Raw genomic sequence first — 27,719 nt, 5'->3', positions numbered from 1 at the left:
CCGGCCGGTGGTTGCAGCCTCAGAGCTCAGGCAAAACTCCCACCGCTTCTGCTCCCTGAGCCCAGAGACCTTACCCTGTTGGGTATGACCGGATCCTCCACTACCACAGTATGGGTCTTGTCGTTGGCGAAGTCCCGCAAGCAATCGTCCCCGTGGACGTACTAGCGACACAAATGAAGCCGAGAGAGAACAAGTGGGTCTGCTCTGCTAGGCTGACGTAACATAGCGGCTTATAGTGTTGATGAACCTGGTTTCGGAGAAGTCCTTGTTGATCTGAAATGTCAGCGCATCGACTTTGCCTATTGATGAGAAGGATCGTCTTTGAGGTTCTCATACCGAGCAGCTCTATGGTATGTTGTGAAAGATGGATGCCGTTCCAAACTTCCCATTCAAGGTACCTGGCCCTAGCATTGGCGCACCACTCTTTGAGCCTCTCGTCCAGCTCCTGAGGTGTGTGACGAACCCAGTCCAACACGTCTTTGACGACCTCTGTTTCTGTCCACAGGCGCCGCCCGACCAAGGCAATAGGCATTACTCACGGGGCCAAGGCCTGTGAGTTGGAGGTCAGCAGGAAAACCGTACGGAACCTTGCCGACGTACATGAATGGGTGACCCGAAGGGGTCCTGGCAGGCGCCTCAAAGTTCCTGTGCCAGGCAGCATACTCGTCGTAGGTGCCAGGTGGGGCTTGAAACCACGCACAATCGGTGCAGTCGTCTAGTGCACGATACATTGTTAGTAAGTTACAATGAACACATTCTGCCGATTGCAGATATAAGAAGTTACCGGTCTCTCATTGATTCACGAACCATTTTTGTGGTTGACAGCAGCCATCACGTACGCCTTTTTTGCCCCTCTCGATATTCTCGTCGCAGTGCGCCCAGGGTGAATTGAAGTAGGACGTCGCCACCAACACTGGCTAGAGTGGGTCGGAACTTCATCATATTCCACGCGTCCACGAACCGGTCGATGGTGTTTCGCGCGTGGAGGACGTACACGTAACAGAACCGCTGCTGTAGCAAGCGGTAGACTCTGCCGATTGCCTGTATCACGTGGTTGGCCCCGGTCGGGGGCTCCGCGACAACGACCGTATTGCACCCGGAGTGCAGGTTTAGGCCGTATCCCACCAGGGCGATGGTACTCACCATCACGTCGATAGACGTATCAGTGGCATCGTTGAATGTCGCGATCAACTCTGCTCGCTCGACGTCCGGGGTGGCCTGCTTGATGCAGGCCACGTTGATCCCGCTGAGGACACAGAGATGGCATAGGGGTACCATGCTCGCTGGGTACTTGCAGAGGAGCAGGACCTTCTCCTTCCTGACGACGACGTGGCAATTTAGGATCCCCGCCAGGGCTCTTAGCTTGCCCGATCTGTTCGTATAGTACTTCAGGCTGGACGCGGGGTCCAGACGGCCACCGCCCGGGTGATACGGATCCTCTTGCATGAGGTCGGTAAGGTAGACCAGGCCGTGGTCGTCCTCGGTGACGGCGGCCTTGAGCGCGTCTGAAGCGGCGTTGTATGTAGCCGCGGTAAACGCCCGCCGGAGACTCGTTCTTCGTTTTCTTTCCCTATTTCTCGTGAACGAGGAAGGTCGCGGACCGAGTTACCGTGAGTATATAGTAACCAAAGGACTGGTATAAGCTGAATTTTTTGTAGAGCAGATAACTGCAGCTGTTCAATGAGCTTTTATAGACTTCATTATCTGCTTACCGTGTTTTGGCTAAAAGTGTTCCGGAGCACACAGCTTGGTTTTCTAGTGTTTTCGGTTCCAGTGGAAAACGCAATTAACGGGCTATTGATTAAGTTTTAACGAACAGCCTACAAAACCTCATCTGTCCCGTGATGATAAGCAAGCCATGTATCTACTCATGTTTGACAATGCCAACAACCAGGAAACACCGAATCTGATCTGACCCTCTTTAGTTACAACATCTGCTACCCTCGCGCAAAGCAGCATAAGGCGGGAAGCGGCGTACCGTCCCCCAAGCCCATGTAGCTGTCATCGTCGGCATAAAGCCATCAACACAATCAATCATATGCACACTCCACCTCATCCGCGCCACCATAAAAAGACAAGAACCAAACAAAACAAACAAACAAACAAAGCAAATAATTACATACCCTCCTGCCTCCCTCACCGCCCCCCACCGTCCTCCGCCTCCCCCTTCCCCTCCGCCTCCGCCTCCCCCTTCCCCTCCCCCTCCACCCCCCCAACCCCACCCTCCGCCTCCGGCACAAACCCCAACCCCACCCTCCCATCATCCGTCAGCCTCCCCCACTCCAACAACAGCCTAAAAAAATAAACCTCCATATCCTCCCGCCTCAACGTCGCCTCCGCCCACCTGCGCCCCTCCTCCGCAATCCTCTGCCCCTGACCCACATTCCCATAAACCTTGACCTCCTCACCCCCATCATCCCCAATCACTCCCTTAAACCCCGCAAAATACGCCAGCGTCGGCCACAACCCCTGCAGGCGCGGGTCGAGCGGCACGAAGTGCAGCCAGGGCGTGACGCGGCCGTGCCACCACTCGCGGAAGAGGGGGTGGATTTTGAGCGGCAGGCTGCGCGAGCGGAGGAAGGCGAGGAAGCGGCCGGAGAAGCCGGCGCCGTCGGCGTCGACGAGGTAGCGGTGCTGCCAGTGCGCTTGGAGGGGGGTGGCGTTTTTGCGTTCTTGGGCGCGGCGGTGGTGGCGGCGGCGGTGCTGCTGCGCGGATGGGGAGAGTGACTCGTGGTTGGGGTCTGCGGGGTCTGGTGCGGCTGGGGCTGGGGCGGGGCCGATGAAGAGGTCGCGCTCGGCGGAGCAGGCGGGCTCGCCGCAGCGGGCGATGTCGCTGAAGGCGACGTCGACGGGGATGGCGGCGCGGAGCAGCTGCGGCGCGACGGGGACGTAGCGGAGCTTGCGCTTGTAGCTGGCGACGGGGTGCGGGAGCGGCAGGACCTGCGTGTCGTTGCTGAGGGCGAGCGCGTGCACCATGCGCTGCCGCGTCATGCCGTGCCAGAACTTGCCGCCGGCGCCGGCGAACCCTTCGGACGTGGCGCCGCGCCAGAAGAGGTCGGGCGTCTTGTCCAGGAAGGCCGGGTCGGGGAACTCGTCCGTGGGCGCGTAGGCGACGCGGTCGATGTAGTTCCAGACCGAGGGGTAGATGATGTCGTTGAAGCCGGGCGCTTTGCTTTGGCTGAAGATGGGCATGAGGCGGTGGGTGCCGATGAAGGTGTTGGGCGACGTGTAGAAGCCGTGGAGGTTTGCGAGATCGGGCTGGTAGCAGATGTCTGAGGCCAGCGTCCAGTTCGCGAAGAATGCCCCCAGAGTATGGGGAAGGGCGCACGAGGCGCAGAAATCTCGACGGTTCCAAATCCGTTGCGAACGCGCCGGGGAACTGGGTGGACAAGTCATCGCACCGAATTCGTCCCACGTCGAGCGCCTGGATAGAGTCACGAAGTGATCTGCGCTGTGGGGAGCTTCTGGGAGTTTTTGCCATCCAATCTCGCGCTCCGGAGAGAAGTCATTTTTGAGATCTTTCTCGGTACTTTCTTTGCTGATTGCGTCCGCCGCGTCTGAGCTGATGATCTCCATGTCCTCGAAAGGAACAGCCACCCGGCATTCATTGTTGAGATTGAAAGCCAAGTCCATGTCTGGAAGCCACTGCCCGAATTTGTCAATGATGTGTACAATGCTGTCGAGCATCAGCCGTTGGTTACGCGGCACGTTGGGTGCAATGCGGGCTTTGCCCTCGCGGATGAAGATTCCACCGATGCCTTTGGATGGGTCGGCTATGGCCTCCCATGTGCGTTGCCTGATCTCAGCCGGGCTGAGGGACCAGAAGGGAAGCAAATCGTCGTGGATCGAGTCGAAGTCGTCTATGATGACGGACGAACGGCTGGTGGCATACACATACCACGCGTCGAAGTGAGGCGGAGGATGTCTCTTGTACCGTGTGGTGTAGTTCACAGCCGCCGTTTCAATCGAGATGCTGGACGAGGCCCACTGGAGCCAGTGCTCGTTTCTCTCCTTGGCATCAAACATTAACATGTCGATTGGGTGGTATCGGACTTCGTCATCTCCATTGTAAACCAGCAGCAGCTGCAGGAAAAACAGCACAGCAATGATGGGATAGAAACCCCAGAGGTGCGAAAGTGACTTCAGCTTGGAGCCCGAGTGGGGTGGCTCGGGCAGGGAATAGAAAGCCAAGCTGAAAGTCATGCCGACCAGAGAAAGTACCAATCCTCCAGGCAGTGGAGGAAAGGGGTGGGAGTGATTCCAGGTAGTCATAAAGAGAGAAACCGAAGCAGCAGTGAAGAGAATAAGGACCGCAACATTCAGCATCCCGAAATGCCTGATCTTTTTCAGTTGTCAGCGGAACACACGTCGTACAAATGAAGCGAATACTCACAGAATGAACGGCGCATGTCGCGACGAGCGATGCTTCAATGGCCAGCCTGATGACGCTTGAAGTGAAATGCCTTGGAGTGGGGCTGATCAGACTACGCGCATAATCAGAGGCAAATTGATACATGCCAGCACCGATCACGATCCAGATGAGAGCGGAGACCTTGACCGAGTGAAGTCAGCACATGCTATGCTGAGGGTTTTGGTCTGTGATGTTCGCCAAGCACAGGCCTCAAGGCTGGAAAGAGGATTTGACCGCCGACATGAATGTCTCTCAAGCGTCGAAGAATCAGACTTACTACGCACGCCGCTCCCAGACAAGAGAGTGCCCTGGATGTGGAGCTGCCAGGTCTGGGGCCATATGAGTTCAACATTTGATACAACAGTACAGCAAGGAAACCGTCCAACAAAACGCCAGCAATCTGAAGCCTGGGTATCATGGTATAATCGCGGGAAAGGGGAGGGCAAATGTAGGTGGATTTGGCGGGCAAGGCGCGGGCAATGGCGGCAGTACTAGACCACGCGAGGAAGACAATGGCCACCGTCGGCCGCCAGCTACTACCAGCAAGGCCGCTCAGGGCATCGCTGTACAAAGTGGTGTCCATGTCATTATCATTGTCGCCGTTCCGTTCGCGGTGGCGAGGTTGGCGGCGCCGGACCAACCACCAATCGGCGACGGCAATGAAGACGGGCACCAGCGTCTCTCGGGTGGGGGTCGAGCATTCGCTGCCCGCAACAACCTGGCGCAAGATCTCTATGCGAGCGCAGAGGAGGAAGACGGCGAGGGCGCATCGTCGCTTCAGACCGCGGGTCGGACGGGGTTGCAGGACGGCAGGCGGGTCGGCAGGCGACGGCGACACAGGGCGCGAGGGATTTGCATCGCCGAGGTCTGACAAGGGAATTGGCGCATACTGCTGTTCCGAGGCGGCGGACTCGGATCGCAAGGGGCGTACTTTGTCGGCAAGCAGCAGGGCGACGCCGGCGATGAGCAGGACGGCGACGGAAGCATGGACGGGCCGTTGGAGAGCGATGGATTTATCGAGGGAGGCGGTGAGGTGTGCGGTGCAGGCGAGGAGGCCTCTGCGGCATGTGAGTTGAGCTGCGGGTGCGGGCAGCGGAAAGACGGCGGGAACGAGCGTACGCGATGCAGAGAGCGGCTAGCCGCTCCATTGGGTTGTGTTAGCCGGCAAGTACCATATTAGACGCGGCAGCAAGGCTCGCGACAGGAGAGGCGGCGGCGAGGCAGAATAATGCGAGGCTGAGAGGCTGTGCGACATGGTGGTGTCTGCAGGCCGCGTCGTCGCGAACGGAGCCCGTCCAGAGCTCGGGGCAGCCCAGGGTCCAGCCAGCCCGGAGCTTATCTTATCGCCGCGGCATCTTGGCGCACTTTTTTCCTCCAGCACTCACCACCACCGCTTGCCCGTCCGACGCGCCACAGCTTCCGCCCCGATCCCCGAGATACCCTTCGCCGCCGTGCGAATCTCCCCGGACGCCCGCGCCATCCCACGCCCGCAACGCGCCCCGCCCGCACCCCGCGCATCGCCTGCGCCCGCCCTCGAATCCACCGCCCGCCGCGGACACGGCGCCGCAGCCATCCACCATGGTCAAGAAGGCCATTGATGCCCGCATCCCCGCCCTGATCCGCAACGGAGCCCAGGAGCGGAAGCGCAGCTTTTTCGTCGTCGTCGGAGACCACCAGAAGGATGTCATCGTCAACCTCTACCACATCCTGCTGAACGTCGACGTCAAGCTGAATAAGAGCGTGCTGTGGGCATACAAGAATAAGCTCTTGGGCTTCAGCAGCCACCGCAAGAAGCGCGAAAAGAAGATCAAGAAGGAGATCAAGCGGGGCATCCGGGACGCCGACGAGGGCGATCCATTCGAGCTGTTCATCTCCACCCAGAACATCCGCTATGTCTACTACAAAGAGACGGAGAAGATTCTGGGAAACACCTTCGGCATGTGCATCCTGCAGGACTTCGAGGCCCTGACTCCCAACCTGCTCGCACGCACCATCGAGACTGTCGAGGGCGGCGGTCTCGTCATCCTGCTGCTCAAGAACATGACCAGCTTGAAGCAGCTCTATACCATGTCCATGGATGTGCACTCTCGCTATCGCACCGAGGCCCACGGCGACGTCGTCGCCCGCTTCAACGAGCGCTTCATTCTCTCCCTCGGCAGCTGCGAGTCGTGTTTGGTTGTCGACGACGAGCTGAACGTCCTTCCCATCTCTGGCGGCAAGAACGTGCGCCAGCTGCCGCCCCCCGACCCAGAGCTCGAGGGAAAGACGCCCCAGGCGAAGGAGCTGGAGGAAATCAAGGAATCGCTCGCCGACTCTCAGCCCGTCGGCTCCCTGGTCTCCCTCGCCCGCACCGTGGACCAGGCCAAGGGTCTGTTGACCTTCATCGATGCTATCGCCGAGAAGACGCTCCAAAGCACCGTTACCCTGACTGCTGCGAGAGGTCGGGGTAAATCTGCTGCGCTCGGTGTCGCCGTCGCCGCTGCCGTCGCCCATGGCTACAGCAACATCTTCATCACCGCCCCGAGTCCCGAGAACTTGAAGACCTTCTTCGAATTCGTCTTCAAAGGCTTTGACGCGCTGGAATACATGGACCACGTCGACTATTCCATCATCCAATCCACGAACCCCGATTTCAACAAGGCCATTGTTCGCGTCAATGTGCATCGCCAGCACAGACAGACGATCCAATACATTCAGCCGCAGGATGCCCATGTTCTGGGCCAGGCTGAGCTGTTGGTCATCGATGAGGCCGCCGCTATCCCCCTGCCTTTGGTTCAGAAGCTGATGGGTCCTTATCTGGTTTTCATGGCATCGACAATCAACGGTTACGAGGGAACTGGAAGGTCACTGTCTCTCAAACTCATCCAAAAACTGAGAGAGCAATCTCGAGGTGGCTCCAAGAAGAGCGCCGACCAGGTCATTGCCGACCGCTCGACCGGAAGGGAGGCGAAGAATGGATCCGATTCTGTCGCGTCTGGCCGTTCGCTCCGCGAAATCACTCTTGCCGAATCCATCAGATACGCACCGGGCGATGCTGTGGAAAAGTGGATGAACAAGCTGCTGTGCCTTGATGCAACTCTCCCTCGTTCAAGGATGAACACTCAGGGATGCCCTGACCCGTCCAAATGCCAGCTTTTGCACGTTAACCGAGATACCCTGTTTTCCTTCCACCCCGTTTCCGAAAAGTTCCTGCAACAGATGATGGCTCTATACGTGGCAAGCCACTACAAGAACTCTCCTAATGATCTGCAACTCATGTCCGATGCCCCGGCCCATCAACTGTTCGCTCTGGTTCCTCCCGTCGACGAGGGTAGCAACAAGCTTCCGGAACCTCTCTGCGTCATTCAAGTTGCCATGGAGGGCCAAATTAGCCGAGAGAGTGTGCTGAGCAGCTTGAGTCGGGGCCAGCGGGCCGGTGGTGATCTTATCCCTTGGCTCGTCAGCCAACAGTTCCAAGACGATGAGTTCGCCGGTCTTTCGGGTGCTCGTGTCGTCCGCATTGCGACAAACCCCGACTACATCGGCATGGGATACGGTCGCAAGGCCATCGAACTTCTCACCGATTTCTACCAGGGCAAGTTCACCAGCTTGTCTGAAGTCGACCCTGTCGAGGAGGAGACCATGGTTCGCGTGACGGACGAGGAGTTGGAGGAGTCGAACCTCTTGCAAGACAACGTCAAGGTCCGCGACATTACCGCAATGCCACCCCTTTTCGCTCGTCTGTCCGAGAGGAAGCCTCCAGCCCTCGACTGGATGGGTGTGAGCTACGGCCTCACAAAGGAGCTCCAGCGATTCTGGAAGCGCTCCTCCTTCGTGCCCGTCTACCTCCGCCAAACCGCCAACGACCTCACCGGCGAACACACGTGCGTCATGCTGCGCACCCTGGACACCCCCACGAACGCGGACCCCAGCTGGCTCGGCGCCTTCTCGCGCGACTTCCAGCGCCGCTTCCTCTCCCTCCTCTCCTACCAGTTCCGCACCTTCGAGTCCCCCCTCGCCCTCAGCCTCAACGAGGCCGCCTCTTCGGGCATCAAGCACGACACATCCGCCCCGCCCACGCCGCTCACCAAACCCGAGCTCGACGCCCTCTTCTCCCCCTTCGACCTCAAGCGCCTCGACAGCTACGCCAACAACATGCTCGACTACCACGTCATCCTCGACCTGCTCCCCGCCATCGCACACCTCTACTTCCTCGGCCGCCTCGCCAGCCTCAAGCTCTCCGGCCTGCAGACGGCCCTCCTCCTCGCCATCGGCCTGCAGCGCCGCACGCTCGACGACGTCGGCCGCGAGCTCGACCTCAGCAGCTCCCAGATCCTCGCCATGTTCATCAAGACCGTGCGCAAGATCTCGGCGCACTTCCGCGCCCTGGTCGAGGGCGCCGTCGCGGAGGAGCTGCCGGACGCGCTTGAGGAGGAAGAGAGGGAGGATGCGCATCATGATGCTGGTGAAGTGGCAGCGGAGAAGGCGGCGACGAGAAAGTTCCAGCCGCTTGCGCAGAGCTTGGGCGAGGAGCTCGAGGAGGAGGCGGACGAGGTGAGGCGCGCGGAGAGGGAGAGGATGAGGAGCATGATTGATGCGTTGCCTTTGGATCAGTGAGTGCCTTTTTTTTTCCTTTCTCTTGCTTGATGATGATGAAGATTTTTTTGCTGACGTGTTTTCGATCAGGTACGCCATGGCGTCGAACGACGCGCACGACTGGACCGAGGCCGAGAAGCAGGTTTCGAAGGCGGCGCGCGACGGCCGCAAGAGCACGACTGTCAGCATCAAGTCGAAGAATGGAGGAGGGTCGAAGCGGAAGGCGGGCGAGGCGGTCGAGGAGGCGTTGAAGGAGGCGGAGGCGGTGAAAGAGAAGAAAGGGAAGAAGGGGAAGCATAGGTGAGGTTTGGGGCGGCATTAGAGGAGGGTTGATGGCATGGGTTTTGGAGTTATGGTTGTGAGTATTATTTCGTGTGAAGAAAAAAAAGTTGGGATGGGAATATGTGTGTTTTGCTTGGGGTGTATCGCAGCATTTTGCGGTGGGTTGTGTGGAGAGAAGAGGTTCAGGTGGTTGAAACCCTCGAGCAGATAATCGTCTTCGGTTGTTCAAGGGTTGCCGTAGAGTTTGTGGCTTCTTGATGTCTAGAGATTTGTATCGATATCACGCCACCGATCCCCCACTATCTACCGCTCGCCATTCCTGTCATGACGAGAAAATGTCGCCCGATATTTTGAAGCGGGAGAGCTGAATGTTCGCCAGATATTGACCGACTGCTTTGCATCTTTTCATATTTTATTCGTTTCGCAATTACGTTGTCCGTGGTCCCGAGCAGCATATGCAATCGTCTCGTGGTGTGCCGGCTTACACTTTCGTAGAATAGCCGGTTAGCAAGACCGTCTGGTGTGTGTATACCAAGGTCTTACGGAACTACTGAATACAGCTCACCTGACCCGGGGTGATAACCTTTGCTTCTTCCCGCCGTTTTACCCGCGCAGAGCCGCCTCAAGCTCGTCCTGTTTTGGGCCCGGGTAAATGCATGGTAGGCTAAATCGGGTAAAAAGAGCACCTCCCCGCCACAACCCCACGTTTATAAGAATAGAAGACCATTGCAGGCTGATATATACACATGAACAAACATCGAGGAGCCACCGACAAATTGGAACTGGAGAAAAAGCCAAATCCTTCAACACATCCAGTGCCTGAGACCATATTCACCCCACCCCACCAGAGCAAGACAGCACGAAACACCACCACCACCAACAACCAAAACCGCCCACAAAATCCAAAAGTCAAATAGAAAAAAAACCCCCAAACCAGCCATGGCCTCCCCCAAACCCCTCATCACAACCCTCTACACCGCCGACCCCTCGGCCCACGTCTTCAACGGCAAACTCTACATCTACCCCTCGCACGACCGCGAGACGACCATCCCCTTCAACGACAACGGCGACCAATACGACATGCACGACTACCACGTCCTCTCGCTCTCCCACCCCCCTCCGCCCCCCTCCACCCCCTCCTCCTCCTCTTCACCACCCCCGCCCGCACTCTGCACCGACCACGGCACCGCCCTCGCCGCCCCCGCCGTCCCCTGGGCCGCCAAACAGCTCTGGGCCCCCGACGCCGCCCGCACCCCCGACGGCCGCCACTACCACCTGTACTTCCCCGCACGCGACCGCGCCGGCATCTTCCGCATCGGCGTCGCGGTCGGCGACAGGCCCGAGGGCCCGTTCGTGGCGCGGGCGGAGCCGATGAGGGGGAGTTATAGCATCGATCCGGCGGTGTTTGTGGATGATGGCGACGACGGGGACGGCAGGGCGTATATGTATTTTGGCGGGCTGTGGGGGGGGCAGTTGGAGTGTTGGGACAAAGAAGGCGTGTTTGATGCGGCGAGGGCGGGGCCGGAGGGGGAGCCAAGGGGGGAGGGGGTGAGGGCGTTGGGGCCGAGGGTGGGGGTGTTGAGGGGGGATATGTTGGAGTTTGATTTCGAAGGGGGAGGGGGCCCGAAGGAGGTGTTGATTTTGGATGGGGAGACGGGCGAGCCGCTGGCGGCGGATGATCACGAGAGGAGGTTTTTCGAGGCCGCGTGGATGCACAAGTATCGGGGCGTGTATTACTTTTCGTATAGCACGGGGGATACGCATTTCTTGGCGTATGCGACGGGGACGAGTCCGCTCGGGCCGTTTACGTATCGCGGGAGGCTGTTGGAGCCGGTGTTGGGGTGGACGACGCATCATTCGGTGGTGGAGTGGGAGGGGAGGTGGTGGTTGTTTTATCATGATTGCGAGCTGTCGGGCGGCGTGGACCACTTGAGGTGCGTCAAGATGAGGGAGATTTGGTATGATGCGGAGGGGAGGATTGTGCATGAGAAGCCGCAGGAGCAGTGAGGTGGCAGTAGGTGGGAGTGTGGAGTGGGTTTTGTGGCCCTGAGTTCATGATTTTGCCATCCACTGGTTGTTCAATTAGAAGTGAGGAGCACGGGAGTATTTTACAGAATATGCTTGATCTCTTTCTCAGCTCAGAGGACTGCTAAACACACGCCTCGATCCAAACTCCCCATGACAGCATTGTTGTTCTGTTCTTTGTCCAAAAGATAAGCGTCGGGACCTGCCCCACAAAGGTATACAAGGCAGATTTGATATTACCCGTGAAGATCATCCCGCTAATGAGGATGTGTGAAGTTTCATGCGATTAGCGACTGTTTTCTAATCACCGGATCCTGATTGTCGCCATTGTTCCGGTAGCGGCGCGACCATGACGATTGTCTCGATCGCGAGCCAAGCGATGATGGTGTTTTAAGGCCTGTCAGCCTCGGCGGCCAGGCTGTGGCTCGACGTAAGACCAGGCGCTGCCCCTGCATCGGCTGTGTGGGGCTGCCTGTCCCCGGATTGTCGGCCGAATAAGCCACACCAACTTGGTCGCACCCTGGCCGTCGCGTGCTCGCATGAACGGTTTTCGGCCGGATGCGGAAGGTGGCGCCGAGCATTTGAAGCAGTTGGAGGTTGAGCCCGAAACTCGACTCTCCTCGGTATGCCACCTTTTAAATCCGACGTTGCCGGCGTTAAAGCCCGACGACGCACGAGAGCCATGCACGGATTATGTATATACATGCATTGCGGGGGCGACGTCAGCGGAAGCTCACGATTAAAATTAAGCTTAGGCAGGCGAAGTGATGTTCATATGTGCAATTTGCGCGAACCCCGGTCGAAGCCAACATGTCTACGTAGACCTGCCCGCTTCAGTTCCAGGTGCTGTGGGATTCGTCAAGCCTGCAGATCGAAGGACGAGGTCAACTGCAGCCGAACGACCAGTGGAAAAACGAGCGAGCGCTGCAGCACATGGCTTTCAAACAAGGCGGTCGATCTGGGCAGCGTCTAGAGCGTGGCGTGTCTCCTGGCCACTGTTACACGTATGAAACGCCATGTCATTGGCTGTTCTGGCTCGCCCACCAACGAAGGTGAGACGAATAGGGATCGACTCGGTCCGGATCGGCGCCCAGTGCAAGCCGTGGGAACCAGAAACGGCTTGCCGCTGTTGAATATCATCTGCGACGTCAGAACCCCTCGTTTGATCTGCTCGTGATTAAAACTGTTCGCTCCCGCTCCGGTGCGATGATCAGATTTCGCTCGCTGCAAAACTCAATCCATCTTTATGAAGAGAGCGAGCTCCTGCTGTCACTTGGACCACCCAAATGGATCCTTGGTTGGGCCCGGCGGTACGGATAACCTTAACTCTCCCTACACCTGCCTGCATGCACTGACGCACCACCATGCAGAACGCCACCAAATCGAGAACCGGGGAGATTCTCGTCGGCAACATCGTCCCGCAAGCCGTCGCTTCCACATTTGTCATCGCAAGGATAATCTCCAAAGCCTTCATACGCCGCAAATGGGGCGCCGATGACACCATGCTCTGCATCGCATGGGTAATGCCCCTCCCTCCCTTTCCTCCCACATCCACTGACAACACCACCCCCAGTCCACCTCCCTCGTCCTCACCACCCTCTCCTGCGTCCTCACCAACTACGGCGCCGGCATCCACGCCTCGGAGCTCCCCCCCTGGGCGCTCAGCACCAACCTCAAGCTGCAATACGCCTCCCTCCTCTTCTACATCCTCACCCTCTCCCTCACCAAACTCACCATCTGCCTCTTCTACCTCTCCATCTTCGCCGACCCGCTCAACCGCCGCCTCGCCCTCGCCCTCCTCGCCTTCATCGTCGCCTACACCCTCCCCCTCCTCCTCCTCTCCATCTTCCAATGCGCCCCCATCGCCGCCAACTGGGACAAGCAAATCGCCTCCTCCCCGCACACCCGCTGCCTCCCCATGCGCCCCCACTTCTGGGCCTGCGCCGCCTGCAACATCCTCGCCGACGCCCTCCTCGCCGCCCAGGTCGTCCCCAACATCCTGCCGCTGCAGCTCCCCCGCCGCCAGAAGGCCGCCCTGCTCGCCGTCGTCTCCCTCGGCTGGCTCGTCGTCCTCGCCAGCGTCATCCGCCTCGTCCGCATCACCGCCATCCCCGCGGCTACCACCGCCGCCGCTGGTGGCGACTTCACGTGGGCGAGCTACGACGTCACGATCTGGTCGGCCGTCGAGGTCGATACGGGATTGGTGTGCGTCGCGGCGCCGGCGACGAAGCCGTTGGTGAAGAGGTTGGCGCCGGGGCTGTGGAGGGCGTTGGCGAGGGGGGAGGGGGGGGATGCCGATGGTGGGGCGGGGATGCGGTTGGGGAATTTGGAGGCGGTGACGGGCGGGGATGCGGGGAGGAGGGGGGAGGAGGGGGAGGAGGAGGAGCGGCGGGCGGCGAAGGCGGCGGGGGATGGTGGGGGTGAAGGTGTGTCGGCGGGGTGGGGGTATGTGGGAGGGATGGTGAGGTCGTTGTCGGGGAAGAGGGCGAAGAGGGGCTCGCTGGCGAGTACGAGCAGTGCGGGTAGTGCGGGCAGTGCGGGTATGGGGGAGATTGTGAAGGAGGTGGATGTGAGGGTGGAGACGGCGGAGCGCGATTTGGAGCTGGGCTCGTCGCCGAGGGTCGGTCTGGCGGGTTGGCGGAGCAGTTGGAGACCGGTTTTTATGACGAAACTGTAAATGATACCACTGGAGGAGCGTTTGATCTGGTCGACTTTTCGGGAACTCCCGTCGCTGTGTAGCTTTCACCCCGAGCACCCTGGCGAGCTTTGTCTGTAAACAATACGATTCTATGACCCAAACTTACTCTCAAAGGAGACGGCCATTTCATATGTCCGCATAAAAACAGAAAACCTTGGTGCCAAAAACTCCCTTTCGACGCTTCATCTTGAAAGTCCCACGCACCCTCATTGGGATCCAATCAGTGCTCTTGCACGTTCTTCACCGTGGCTTTGGCCCTTTTTCTTTCCGGAATCCCTCTGGATCTCCTCTTTGGACAGAGCATCCTGGGTGTCTTGAGACAAAACACCACGGTTGCGGTGTTTATCAACGAATCTTCGAACCAAAGCGATATTACCCTCCAGATCAACCGGGAGGTAAAAAGAATGACGATTGAGTGACTCCAGCCTTCCCTGCGAGACGAGCTTTTCCAGTGAAACATAGTCTGCATCTCGAGAGATCAAGATCTCCAGATACTCGTCGAACCTGGAACCATCGATGTTTGAGAAGCATAGGTACTGAAGAGGGCTGAGGCCGAATTGGTCTTCCTGGAGCACGTCTGCTCCGTGACGGACCAAAAGTTCGAAAAGCGGTCCGACGGAAGAAGGAGGGGCTTTGTGCAGGTTGAAGACAAGCTCATGGAGTGCAGTCCGACCATACCTGTCTTGTCTGCTCGCGTCTACATCCGTGTATCCAAGGAGGCTCATAGCCTGGTACAGCCCTCCATGTTGGGCTATGCGATGCAAGACCGTCTTTCCAGAAAACGTTTCGGAGCCTGCAATGTCGACGTCAAAGGTCTTTGCAGCATTTTTCCAGACTTTGAGAAATTCATCAAAGAACTCATGTGTCCATGTAGCCGTACTTATTGCCGAGGTTGTTCGCTTTGGCTGCCGTGCATCTGTCTCGGCAAATGTTTCGTCGCCTGTGACATGATCTATCTCAGGGTGATGGCTAGCGCCGTAGTGTATGGCCAAAAGCTCTGGTGTTGGCTCCTCAATCTGATAATACACAACGCTTACCTCGTCCCAGGGGTTTGCATGGTGGTTGAGAAGAAGATGGACGATGCGTAAATTACACACGTCGACTGCGGCCATCAACGGGGTTTTTTGCTCAGATACTGATTGGCCTTCAAGAACCCCCACATTGACGATACCGTCGGAACCAAAATTGAGCAACGACTCGCAGAGCTCGAAATTATCGCTCCAGATGCTACTGACAAGAGCTCTTTGTAAGCTTACTTGGGAGTGCTGATAGCCGAGCTTCTTTCCGGCATGAACAAGAATCTCTTGTGCCATTACAGGGTTGACAGTACATGCATATGGTAAGACGACATCCACGTTGGATCCCGGGTAGTCTTCATGCGCAAGCACCCTATGTTGGAAACTTGATTCAAGCGCCAAGGATCGGAAATCATACGAGGACAGCTGGCTGAGGTGCGCTTTGAATGCTCTTACGATAATGTCCCATCCACTTGTTACCGTCGTGTCCAAAATGGCTGTCTTCGATGGGACCCAGCAGATCTCGAAGCCCACCTTGCTTAGCTGTTTCAAAATTGTGAATTCTGGGTATGTGTTCGTCAGGATGAGCAGTGCAAATACTGCAACGTCTGCTTGCATATCGAAGAGAGGAGAGAGTCTGTCGATGCACTCTCGCGACACATGAGGGAACGCGTCGAGCCAGGCCGGCAGAGTTCCGTCAGAATTCGCGTTGCGCAATGCAATATCGGGACATTCGACCTGCTGCCTCAGATCAAACCTGCGTGAGGCGCCACTTTCTTCCATTTTCTGGAGCGCCAGTCCAATGATTATTCTCCAGGATTTACCGTCTTCTGAAGTTTCAGATTCGTTCATCTCCGTCATGCTCGAAATTGTTTCAGGGTTTCTAGTGAGATCGTGTTGGCGACATGCCGTCTTCAGGAATATGCTTGTCTCGTCGTCCCTGACGCCGCACGCCGCCCAGACCAGAGCTTTCCCCAATGTAAGATTGCTTTCGATAGCCTTACGCTCGGCCATCAGAAGGGTTTCATCCAATGGCTCTTGCTCTTCTCTGGAAAGGTGGGTTCTCAGTACGTAGCGGACCGGGTACTTGACTATATCTGGTCTTGGTCTTGGACAGTCGTCGCGGCTGAGGATCACTATTGCAGTCGAAAAGGCATGGCAAATTGTCTCGACGCGGTCAGGATGATCACGCGTATATTGCTCCATACCCTGGTCAAACAATTCGACGTCATCATGGTGGATGGCGCTGATCACATTAGCCGTTCCGGGCTCAAAGTCAAGTCCCTCGGCGAGGATCAGCATGGGGAGAAACTCCAGGCTTCCCATATCGATTACTTCTCGTGCAAATTCGTGTTTTTGTTTCATTACTGCATTGACAACAAGTTGTGCAATACGCTGGTCTTGCCGTCCGATTGCTTGGGAGATAGTCCACTGCACAAGGTCTCGTGACATGTCATGGCCTAGGAGAAACTCGACTACGCTCATCATCCGCTTTCTAATGGCGAGTTTAAATATCCAATAATGTTCGATCCCAAACACAGTCGAGTCTGTGAGGTGATGGAGGATGCCGAAGATCAATGGCAGATTGTCATTTTTTAACGCAAATAGGAGGGTATCATCGCCGGGAAAAAACAGGGGGATGGAAACAGCCAGGCGATGTCTTGAAGGGTCGCAGAGAGCTATTACCCCGCTGACAAGTTCATCAAGCCGAGAGTCATCATCTGCATTGTGGAGCGCCCACGAACTCTCGTCCGACCGGGCAGCTTGGGCATGGAGGAACCAGTGCCGTGCAGAGTAGTCGTAAAAGCAAGTCTGGAGGTATTGACGATGATTCTTGAGGAGAGGTAAACGGCGAAACATTCCGTTCTCGTCTCTGACCCTGAAGTACAATAGCCAACAATCGATGCTGGTGGATTGCCAATCCTCGAGGAGTAGGTAACTGATACATCTGATAGCAAGAGCACGGTTGGCGGCTGCCAGTCCGATCATCATCGTGCTTGAGGTCTCGAAGAACGTTCGGACCGTGTCGTGGAATAACGTCACGACAGCTCCGCCGATTCTCAGAAATGATCCGCAGTGGGTTTTTAAGAACGCTTCAATGTTGGAGGAGTCTTCCATATTGCGGTGCACAGTCTCCCACGTGTCATTCCAATCTGGGTTGTCGCGCTGAACTGCCAAGGCCACGTTGATTTCGTCCAGACTCAGGGGTGTGGAAGAAGCAATGACTATTTCAAGGATTGACAGCGTAATATGCTTCTCCGGCCTTCTTTCCAGAATCTGCTCGTAGTGTTCGTTGAGACCCGAAGGGGTGTTTTCTAACAATCTAGAGATCTTTCCAACCGAGGTCGTCCTCAATCTCTTGATCTCGTCGAAGAGAAGAGCTTGCCAGAGGAATGTCGCACCAGCTCGCTCCAATATACTCCTGGCAAGGAGACCCTTCTCAGAGTTTTGGATTCCCAGCCGATTGACGTTGTCACGAACGACTGTCTCGATGTCTGTTGCAACAGACTCCTGTCGGCGTCCAAGGTCCATGGTTAAGTGGGAGGGATTGAACCGCCAGTCAGGCAACTCGCCAGTGTGTCTGATGGTGATGATCAGCTTGAATGGAAAATCGGTAGGCTGTGATGACCCCGTTCCTGCGGGTGCGCATAGCTTTTCGGTCAACATGTCTGGATTCTGGCACTCGTCAAGAGCGTCCAGTACGCAAGGCAGCCGTCCTGCAGAAGGCTTGAGGTAGTCCGTCGCTTTGCATATGAGCCGATAGAGAACTTCGACATTCTGTGCAATGTGGGATCCAATGGACTTGTACTCTTGGAGTACCAATGGAAAGAACCGAGGATCAACGAGCGGAGATTCCAAGAGGTAGTGAAGCATGCTACAAAGTGCATTGCTGGCCCTAGACTTCTCATTCCGAGAATTGAAGAAGAAGAAACAAGAGCGCCCGGAAGGGTGTGGCAGAAGCTTCAGTTGTTCAGTCAGAAACTTGGCCAGTACAGTCTTTCCACATCCAGCTTCTGCGGTGATCCACAAGACGTTTGCCTCATGGCTCTCCTTCCAATCTTGATATTGCGAATTTCCCTGGTTTAGAAACCAGACAAGTGTATCCTTGGCGGGCGGTGTGACATTCTCCTCCATGTGGTTCCGGGAACTCATCATTTCGTTGACAAGGGCAATCTTGCATTCTGTTTACTGTAAGCTTAGTTCTCAAAATGCAATGGATATTTTTCTGCCAACGACGTACCTTTCCACTCTTTCGTTTCAAGTAGACCCGTGATAACTATTTCCGCAGACTGTATTAGCTGAACTGATATGAATAACATAGAAGTCCGAATTAGACACACGTGTACGCCGATTATGAAATATGTACGTTGCTGACAGTTTGGCTTCATTACTAACGATTCAAACTACAACCAAAAAACCCGAAAGCCTGATGATAAAAGAACTGAAATGAAAATAGGGGAGAAATTTCTCTCTGTAACACGCTCCTCAGAGCACTTTGAATACTTAATGACTAGTGGCTCAGCCTATGTTTCCGGGGACAACAGCGTTGGTATTGCGTAACGCTGCCAGGCGAGTCTCAAGACCCTGGTCTGGAGAATCATGAACGGGGGACAGTAGAGCGATCGTACCTGAAGATTCCAAAACTTCGACACAGCTGTGAAGCCGTTCGCTTGCATTCTCTTGGAGATAGTATTCAGTCTTCTGACGGATCTCGGAGACCTTATGGAACTCCTCCAAGCCCACCTTGCCAAGTTCCGGAACGTTGAGTCGGATGTACCTCTTCTGCTGGACCAAGTCGGTACGATGATCTCGGTAGAAGTCTTGGGCGATAAGCTCGGTGTCAGTAGCTATTTTGGCCAGACTCTCTACCACGGATATCAAGTTGCCGTCCAGCGATATGTGCCTGTTGAAGCTTGTACCAATGCTCAAGACGGCGATCTTGTCCTTGTCGTTCGGCCACATATCCCCGGCTTCGGCCAACACTTGGGGCACTGGGTTGTTCCACCGAATCCCGCTGTCAACGAAAGCTGTGCCGTCGTGCAGTATGAAAGGATCGAAGAATGAAGTTGCAGCAGAGGTTGCGCGACAAGCTTGCCAGATCTTCAGCTCACGCGATATGCCGTCGTGCATGGCTCTGTTCTGGTATGTCCGAAGGAGTACCGGGTTTCCGATGTCACGGAAAGCAGAGGTGACAAAGCTGGCTTTGGTCAGCACAACCGGTGAGAACGTGTGAAGCAAGAGTTCTTACACATTGCATGCTGGATTCTGCTCCATGAAATCATCCAAGTTGCCATGGTCGTCGCTTTGCGCGTCTGGGTGCAATTGTTCCTTGATGACGGATTTGATCGCACGTTCCAGGATGTCCGAATCAAACTTTCCGTTGACTTGGTACCTGTCGTTTGCGCGGCCGGGAAGGTTCCAGGAAGATCTTTTTGGAGTGAAGATCTTCTTTGAAAGCTCGCGATATGCCTGTTCGCATTGATCCAAAGTCATGTGTAAGCGACCCAACATGACAGCGATGATGCTGGACTTTCTGTTAACAAAGGCAATGGAGCGCAGGACAGATCTTCTTACCCTCCTGTGCTTGTTCCGCCGATCATGTCGAAATACTCGTATGGCTCTTGTCGAGTCAGGCCATTTTCCATCCTGTGATCGTTGATTCTTTCCATGACTGCTTTGAGGATCATGATGGAGGAGAGCCCTCTGATGCCGCCACCATCTTTTGCAAAAGTCAGCCACTAAGCAGTTCGGGGCCAAGCATCTGCTAACATACCGAGCGACAGGACACGACGAGGCCTCCACGGCTCGGCCATGATGGACACTGATGCTCAAGGTGCAGTGCAAAATGATTCGTGTTGAACTTCGAGGGGAACGGGCGATGGAAAGCAAGAGAAAGCAAGGGAAGGCTGTCAATAAATCTTGGACCGCGATGGGCAGCTCTCGATCTCTTGCATTCCTTGGCGGCGAGTTTCATAGGTCGGGTCATAATGTGGCAATAATGAGCCTATCCTACACCGAAGTGACTACACTTTTCGCGACGCGTAAGCAGCCACGATGCGTGCAGGCAGCCCGAAATGTGTACAGGTGGGTTCCACGGCAGAAAATCAGCGTCAGCCTTGTCCTATTTGTAGAACGATGCGAGGCTGATTCGACACGGCACAAAAAATCCTTGGTCGGAGAACTACCAGATGACCACGCCAGAGTTTGATTGCACGAGCGTGCTGCGGGCAAATTCGAACACGGTTGGTGTGAACAGGCGACGAAGAAGACTACATTATGATCTTGGATAGTCGATAGGCAAATGATCAACGCTGTCGGTCGTCTGCAACCCCCATAGGTGAGAGGTACTGTGCATGCGAGCAACCCGCAAGGGTCTGGCTGGCACCATCTGAACGGCGGATCCGGTAGCGTTGGGCAGATACTTGGTCAGTCATGATGCTGGAACAGGAGCAGTACAAGATGACTGCGAAGTGGAAGAAGGGAGGACTGCTGCTGCTTACGTAAGGATGCTTACACCCCGCCTTTTACAGCCGCAGTTGGTGAGCCCGCACCTATCCTGCCCACCATCCAGTCGCCGCTGCCATCTCCGCTACCTCTCACGGCGACGCGCCGACGAGCCTTGATGCCGCAGTCTGAGTTTGCCAAGCGATCCTGCAGCCGGTGCCATGCGAAGAAGATCAAGGTGTGCCTGCATTTCTGCAATCACGTGATGTCGCCCTGGCCTGACCGAAACCTACAAGTGCAACAAAGGGCTGCCGCAGTGTTCTGCCTGCCGCCGGACCCAGGAGACATGTGTATACGAGAAACCGATGAGGACTCCGCTGACCAGAAAGTAAATCTTCGCACGCCTAGCCACAGATGGACGCTTACATGTCTCAGATACCTCACCCAAGTCGAGCATCAACTGGCAGAAGCTCGCGCCCTCGTGCAGCAGTATGCCTCGGCCCCATTTGCCATCCGAGAGGCGTTGGCTCAGCCCGATGGCGAAATTGCCCCACAGGTCACCGCCTCATCCTCGTCCGATACTTTCACAGTCGCTTCAGATCACTCTGACGAGCACACTCCGAACGGAAAGGCCCAGAAACCGTCCAGTTCAAAAGCAATCACATTTCCACTCGAGCCAACGCCAGCCTCAGTCTCTGGCAACCTGGAATGGGATGAACGGAGTGTCGCCAGAAGCCGAACACAGGCAGATGGAATGGGAAACTTGGCCAATGGCGGAAACGAAGGATACCTCGGTATGCCTGGCCATTCGTTCCATCCATCATAATTTGTAATTTGTCCCTGCTAACTCACTTTGAAAAGGCGTAGCATCAGGCGCGTCTTTCTTGCATCTCACCCAAGTTGGCCAGCCGATTGAATCCGAACAGACTGAGGACCCAGCATTACCAAACGTTCCACAGCAGACCCTCCCACCCTCTCGGCTCGACTCCTTCATTGACGACTACTTCACCATCTACCATCCGTCTTATCCCATCATACACGAAGCAACCTTCCGAGCCGAGTACATGGAAGTCATCCCAAGGCCGGCCGGGACCCTTTGGCATGTCCTCCTCTACGTCGTCTCGGCTCTTGGGGCGTGCATATCCGGGAAATATCCATCGGGCACAGATGCTGCGCTATTCGAAGCGGCGAAAAGCAGGCTCTCTTTCGACATCCTCGAGACAGGGAGCATGATGCTCGTACAGGTGCTTGTGCTTGTCGCCAACTACGTGCAAAAGGCAAACAAGCCGAACTCCGGCTACAATTACCTGGGTCTGGCCAAGCGCGTTGCTGTAGGCATCGGGCTCCATAGAGAGTATTCCGACTGGGCCGTCACTCCCTGGCAGATGGAAATGCGTCGTCGAGTGTGGTGGGGCCTTGTCATCTTCGACACTGGGGCGTCCATTACATTTTCACGCCCGATAGATTCGCCTACAGGTGTGGACGTTGGCCTCCCCCGGAACTTCCGAGATACGGTGCGTGACTTGCTCGCGAACCTCATCCGCGGTGACTAACCTGCTAGTGGTCCAGGACCTGACGAGGGCCTCGAGCCAGTTCCCGGATGAAGCTGCCGAGACGACCGTTTACACCAACCTGCGTTGTCAAGCGCTGTTCAACATGGCTATCCAAGACATCTTCGCCGCCCTCATCAGCGGGAACTACCCTTCTCCCGAGGTGCTTCTCCAACTTGATGACTCCCGCATCGGGGGCTGGCTCGCCCATCTGCCCCCATACTTCAACGAACACGCTCCCCAGGTGCCCAAGTTCGCCCTCTGCCATGCAATCCTTCATCTGCGGTGCCGCAACTTCAAGATAATAATGTACCGCCCCTTTGTCATGAGATCGGCCATGCTACGGAACACAGCCCGCGCCGCAAGGACTCGGCAAGAAAGCGAGGATGAGCAGTCTCAGCGGATGGACCCTTCGTCACCCATCAACCTTGGCATCCGGCGATGCCTCCAAGCAGCCGCCGAGACGATAACCACGACGTCAGCGCTCTGGTTTGCCGAAGGGGCGTTCAGCAACGCCGCCAACAACAGAACCCCCATGGCGTGCTGGTACGGCATCTACTTTGTGTTCCAAGCCGTCATCATCCCGGTCGTGTCGCTGAGGAACGAGCCGCAGTCGGGACAGGCGGAGGGATGGCGGCGGCAGGTGCGGCAGGCCGTGCGGACGCTGGAAGACATGGCGCACGTCAACCCGACGGCGGCGCGGTGTCTGCGTGTTATCGCCCGGCTGTGCGGGCCGTTCCTTTTGGGCGATGAGGTTATCGCGACGGAAGAGAGCCCGCAGACCCAGCTGAACGATTTGAATTCCCTGCTGTGGCCCCTGGATTCCACGCAGTTTGGATACGAGGCAGTCCCGTAAGTGTCGTTCTCCAACAAGTCCGTATCAGGTGCATCTGACGTGTATGGCAGTGGCGATGGAGGGATTACCGACTTCTTCAATCAGCTCCCGGGATTCCAGTGGGAATGATCCACCTTACGCATTGCTTGCCGTCACGGGGACCAAGTGTGGAGTCTTGGTTGATCTCTCCGCTTACCCCTGCTCTTGGAGTCGCGGCTCAGTTCCATGCTTTTATATCTATTGGCATCACCTTGCTTTTCTCGGATCCATGATACCCATCCATCGTACCCCTACAGAGACGCGAATACGGCCATAAACAGGGCACGCACGCAGTAGTAGCGACGATGCGTCATGACCGGAGCACGCTCCAGCGGCCAGGCCCCCTCGATTCACCACGGTCCAATTGCGACATGGCATTATTCCGCATCTATAACGGGTAGCTATCGTGTTTTCTCTCTTCGAAAGGGGCCATGGTTCAGCCGCAATCGCAGGTCCCCGTCCGTTTCCCCAAACGGGTTCGTTGCCAGGGTCCATCGGAACGCGACGAGGGCAATCCCGGCGCAGAGCTCAGCCGCCACGCCGCGTTCGGGTCCAGTGCGCAGGCTGGCCCTGTCTCCGTTCCCAATAACGACATGGCTCGGGAAGGCACACTCCCGCTTGATGATCCCGCCCCATGGCGCTGGGAAATCACTCGCACCACGACGACGATGAGACCCAACTGGTCTCTTGCCCTCATTACGCTATCGCTGAGATGCGTCGTATGCCCGTACTCTGAACTTGGCGGGTCCCAGCAACGCGGATGGCTTATAGGCCGACGGTTGTGCGTTGCGCGGCACGATGCCGTATATGCACATTGATGACTCGCTGGCGGTGACGAAAAAAAGCGGCGGCCGGCCCGAAGCTGTGACAAGCGCAAATCCAGGGCGCAGCGGCTAGCATGAGTCGTGGCTCTGAATATAGCGGATCATTGGACGAGAATGCAGCGCTCTCTCTCAGATCTGCGGTTCGAAGGGGGGTGGTGACACGGGAGTACCTACTTTCAGCGGGACGCTGTCAACGATAATGATGCCCAAGCCGCCCCGCAGGATCCAAACACCTACCTACCCCTGGCGGTCTCGAACGTGTGCCGGCCACATGGTTGCCCGCGGTCGCAGCACACGCCTGGCGGACCGGCTGGCACACTTCCCCCCGGAACCTTAATGCCCGGATCGTCGGCGAGGGCCAGCCTGGCTCGCACACCGAACCCCAGCGACCACGCAGGCCCGTGATTAATGGCCAGAAGAGGTAGGTACTGCAGACGGAGATACCTAGGCAGCAGAGACCGGTGTGGGACGGCAGCGGCAGCAGTGTCTTTAGCCCCCGGCACACGCAGCAGCCGTGGACTAGCAGGACGGGGAGGCGTGTGCTAGCCTCGGCCACGAAGCCGGCGGAAGTGCGTCCGGGATGCGTGATGCGCCCGCCGCCAACTCTAATCTTGCGACAGAGGAACCGCCAGCCAGCGCTAGCCTGTTGCATGCACTCGTCGCGCCCACGATCGGAAATCAACACGGACGGCTTTGCCGTAGCCAGCTCGTTTGCGCCGCCGCCGCGTACGGCCCAGATGTCGACACCCCACCCCTCGCGTATACTACACGCAACCGGCATCTGTTGTATCTAAGCTGCCGTGCTGCCTGCCTTTCCTTTTGTTCGCTTGCATCCCTGCCCGTCGTTTCTTTTTGGATTTTCCTGCGCACCTGTTGCGTCGACAGTGGCCGACCCTGGCCGCCTGATCACCCGTACCCGCTCCCGATCTTGACAGTGGTTTCATGCAACCGATGATATAACGCATCCCGCTCCCCGGGTACATACTCCGTCTCCTCCCCGCTGCTGCCTCATCCCCGCCTGTGGTGCCCGCCGCCGCGGCTCCTTCCACTTGCAGCAGTCTTTTCCGCCGCCGAACCTCGACCACGGCCATGCTGCCCTGCCATGGCCCCGTTCAACGACACCTATCAGTTGGACGAGACGCAAAAGTTCCTGAGGGCCGTCGTCATCGCCTCCTTTACCATCACCGGCGCCTTCGTCGCCACGAGATGTTGGATCCGCGTCCGCCTGCAGGCCATGTTCAGCATTGACGATTACTTGCTCGTGGCCGCCCTGGTGCGTGCCGTCTCTCCTTCCCCGATCAACCCACTCGACTAAGCAGAACGAACACAACACAGACGGCCTTTGCCATCCAAACGAGCTTCGGCCTCTACGCCACCAACTACGGCGGCTTCGGCCGCAAGACGTCGGATCTACCCCGAGACATGTATCTGTTAGGCTTAAAAGTACGTACATACATACCTCGTAGCCCCGCTTCCCTGCCGAGCAGAGCAGAGCAGAGCAGCGCCCCGCTAACCCGCCCGGCAGTGGATGACCCTCACGCAATGCATCTACACGCTCGCCCTCATGTTCGTCAAGCTCAGCATCGCGCTCCTGCAGCTGCGCGTCATGGGGCTCTCGACGGCGACCCTCCGGCGCATGCACCACGCGTCGATCGCGGTGACGGTGCTCGTCGGGCTGTACGAGTTCCTCACCCTGCTCTTCCAGTGCTACCCGGACCCGGACGGCGCCGTCTTCCGGCCCGTCATCATCGCGCCCGCCGACTGCACCGACCGCGCGCCCATCCTCGTCTCCGTCTACGTCTACTCGGCCGTCAACATCGCCCTCGACTGGTACTACTCGCTCGCCATGGTGCCGCTCATCTGGCGCCTGCAGAACATGAAGACCGTCATCAAGGTCTCGGCCATTGCCATCCTCGGCATGGGCGTCTTGTAAGCTTCTTTCCTTCCCTCCTTGCCTTCTTTCCTTCCTCCCCCATCCCCACAACTAACCCCAACCCCCCCCAGCGCCTCCGTCGCCACAATCGTCCGCCTCAAATACCTCGTCGGCTTCGCCGACTCCCGCGACCCCCTCTTCGCCATCGTCCCCGTCGGCCTGTGGTCCTGGATCGAAGAGTGCATCGGCATGTGCGCCGCCTGCATCGCCACCTTCCGCCCGCTGCTGCGCCTGATTCCCGGCCTGGTCTCGACGACGAGGGGGAGGAGCGGGAGTAGTAGTGGGGAAGGGGGGGAAGGGGGCCAAGGGGGAGGAGGGGCGGTGGGGAGTGGGAGCGGGAGCGGTGGGGGTGGGAGTGCGGCGTTTGGGACGACGTGGAAGGGGAGGTTGGATCGGGTGGCGGAGGAGGAGAGGAGGAGGGTGAGGGTGGCGAGGAGGGTGAAGGGCGTGGATGGGGTGAGGATGGAGGAGTTGGAGGAGGGGATGGGGGGGACGGTGAGGGGAGAGGAGGAGGAGGAGGGGGAGAGGGAGGAGGAGGAGCAGGGCGCGACGGCGAGGTGCGGGATCGATCCTGCGATGGGGCGGGGGGTTGTGGCCTATGTTTCTGACGAGGACGAGGACGACGAAGCCGGCGTTGACGGTGTACGTACGGGCGATTGCTTTCTCCACCACCACCACCACCACGACGAAAACGACGATGGAACGACGACGATAACGACGGGTAGCGGCAAGGATGATAATGTCGAGGTTCACACCGTGCTGGACGATGCCGATAGCCAGAAGAGTATATTGCAGCAAAAGTCCGCGGGGGGGCCGAGGGAATATTCGTGGACGCCTTGATGTCACTTTGTACTTCTGACACGATTGCGATTGAACGGCCGCTTTTTGTCTTGTTTCCTCGCGCTTTGCTTCTTCTTCAACGGCCATGTACGATGCGATAGACAGATGCATGCGTGTACTAAGATCTGATAACCGCAAGGGGGATATGTGCCTTGGTATTGGCACTTGGCGTTCGGGGAAGATGCCTGCCTCGTGGCATTCTGAGCATATTGTCTTCCTGTTTTTTTTTTTTGTCTTCTTTTTTCCCTAGATACCCTCCAACCTTCTACAACTGTATGAACAGGCGCAACAAGCCACTTTCAACGGGATCCCTCCTACGCCTTGCTAGTCTGCTTATATGGCTCGTCCGTCTGTCTGTGCCCTCAACAAATCGTCATCCTCATGGGTAACTTTCTGTCAGACAATGACGATCACATGTGACAGATAACGATGAAACACATGCTTGCTGTTTGACGATGGACGTCGTCACCAGCTGAAAATAGTGCTCATCAACCGGACACAGTGCTCATCTGCCGAAAACGGCGCTTAGGGCGTGTTTTGCGCAGGCCAGACGTATATGAGGGATTATTATTATCGCGAAATAAGGGGTGATAGAGCGGGTACCGTACCCTGGCTCACACGTACATCATAGATCTGGCCATGGCGGAGTGTTTTGTCATCATTTTCTCCTACATCTACCTTCGAGTTTTTGCCGTGACTGGGCTTTTCTCGGTAGGCGTTGGTGGCTGACGCCACACCACGCACCCGCTTGCGTACCACCGCCGCCACCGCCACCGCCGCCGCCTCCCGACGGCCATCAACTTAATGCCCCGGGTTGTGGGTACGGCTTAATTCCCGCTTCCGAGGAGGGATCCGCGACGTGGGACTATCGACTTTTTTTTTCTTTTTCGTAAGGGAATGGTCTTGCCGATGGTCCTTTTTGTATTAGGGTTCGTGCGGCGGATATTGGATGGCCGTCGAGTGGCTGTTGAAGAGTATCGTATAGCGAGCGCTCTATGTTGAAACCTTAATGGATCGACTCTACAAGGGGCTTCACGGCTGCAGAGACTGATATACACGCGAGGAAGTGGGACTAAGCCCAAACAGGCTCTCTATTCTGGGTAGGCACTATGAGCACTCTACTATAGCTTCGTCGTTCTTTTCTTCCTTTTGGGGCTCATGTTGCGTTAAGGCCCGTTGAAACTTACTATTGGGAATGCCGACGGTGTTTGAATATGCGGGGATTACGAACGGTGCGCTGATGTGT

General features: G+C 56.9%; 7 protein-coding genes across 7 annotated transcripts; 5 read left to right on the top strand and 2 right to left on the bottom strand.

The window, feature by feature from the left end:
- Positions 1-207: 207 nt before the first annotated feature.
- BKCO1_7600048 (capsular associated protein) lies at positions 208-5,559 on the bottom strand (the record flags this gene model as incomplete). Its single annotated transcript, XM_020279013.1, has 7 exons — positions 208-273; positions 540-715; positions 840-1,570; positions 2,141-4,341; positions 4,394-4,552; positions 4,689-5,469; positions 5,531-5,559. The coding sequence occupies 7 exons, from the start codon at positions 5,557-5,559 to the stop codon at positions 208-210; spliced, it is 4,143 nt and encodes a 1,380-aa protein (XP_020125890.1).
- A 430-nt stretch (positions 5,560-5,989) lies between these two features.
- Positions 5,990-9,290, top strand: BKCO1_7600047 (nucleolar atpase kre33; the record flags this gene model as incomplete). Its single annotated transcript, XM_020279012.1, has 2 exons — positions 5,990-9,003; positions 9,077-9,290. 2 exons carry the CDS (start codon positions 5,990-5,992, stop codon positions 9,288-9,290), a joined length of 3,228 nt encoding a protein of 1,075 aa, XP_020125896.1.
- Positions 9,291-10,207: 917 nt separating this feature from the next.
- On the top strand, positions 10,208-11,275 carry BKCO1_7600046 (xylosidase arabinosidase; the record flags this gene model as incomplete). Its single annotated transcript, XM_020279011.1, has 1 exon — positions 10,208-11,275. One exon carries the CDS (start codon positions 10,208-10,210, stop codon positions 11,273-11,275), a length of 1,068 nt encoding a protein of 355 aa, XP_020125895.1.
- A 1,304-nt stretch (positions 11,276-12,579) lies between these two features.
- Positions 12,580-13,970, top strand: BKCO1_7600045 (uncharacterized protein; the record flags this gene model as incomplete). Its single annotated transcript, XM_020279010.1, has 3 exons — positions 12,580-12,603; positions 12,664-12,813; positions 12,867-13,970. The coding sequence occupies 3 exons, from the start codon at positions 12,580-12,582 to the stop codon at positions 13,968-13,970; spliced, it is 1,278 nt and encodes a 425-aa protein (XP_020125898.1).
- A 227-nt stretch (positions 13,971-14,197) lies between these two features.
- BKCO1_7600044 (ankyrin repeat protein) lies at positions 14,198-19,821 on the bottom strand (the record flags this gene model as incomplete). The annotated part of the gene is made up of 6 exons (XM_020279009.1): positions 14,198-18,189; positions 18,249-18,284; positions 18,637-19,205; positions 19,257-19,532; positions 19,583-19,727; positions 19,782-19,821. 6 exons carry the CDS (start codon positions 19,819-19,821, stop codon positions 14,198-14,200), a joined length of 5,058 nt encoding a protein of 1,685 aa, XP_020125897.1.
- Positions 19,822-20,717: 896 nt separating this feature from the next.
- On the top strand, positions 20,718-22,966 carry BKCO1_7600043 (zn 2cys6 transcription factor; the record flags this gene model as incomplete). Its single annotated transcript, XM_020279008.1, has 4 exons — positions 20,718-21,246; positions 21,314-21,966; positions 22,022-22,854; positions 22,909-22,966. 4 exons carry the CDS (start codon positions 20,718-20,720, stop codon positions 22,964-22,966), a joined length of 2,073 nt encoding a protein of 690 aa, XP_020125892.1.
- A 1,836-nt stretch (positions 22,967-24,802) lies between these two features.
- Positions 24,803-26,473, top strand: BKCO1_7600042 (integral membrane family protein; the record flags this gene model as incomplete). The annotated part of the gene is made up of 4 exons (XM_020279007.1): positions 24,803-24,973; positions 25,036-25,143; positions 25,226-25,629; positions 25,705-26,473. 4 exons carry the CDS (start codon positions 24,803-24,805, stop codon positions 26,471-26,473), a joined length of 1,452 nt encoding a protein of 483 aa, XP_020125891.1.
- Between the last annotated feature and the right edge of the window lie 1,246 nt (positions 26,474-27,719).

This window comes from Diplodia corticola (assembly GCF_001883845.1).
Source record: "Diplodia corticola strain CBS 112549 chromosome Unknown scaffold76, whole genome shotgun sequence".
Lineage (NCBI taxonomy): Eukaryota > Fungi > Ascomycota > Dothideomycetes > Botryosphaeriales > Botryosphaeriaceae > Diplodia > Diplodia corticola.
Note: the sequence above shows the minus strand (reverse complement) of the source record. Positions and strands in the feature narration are given on the sequence as shown.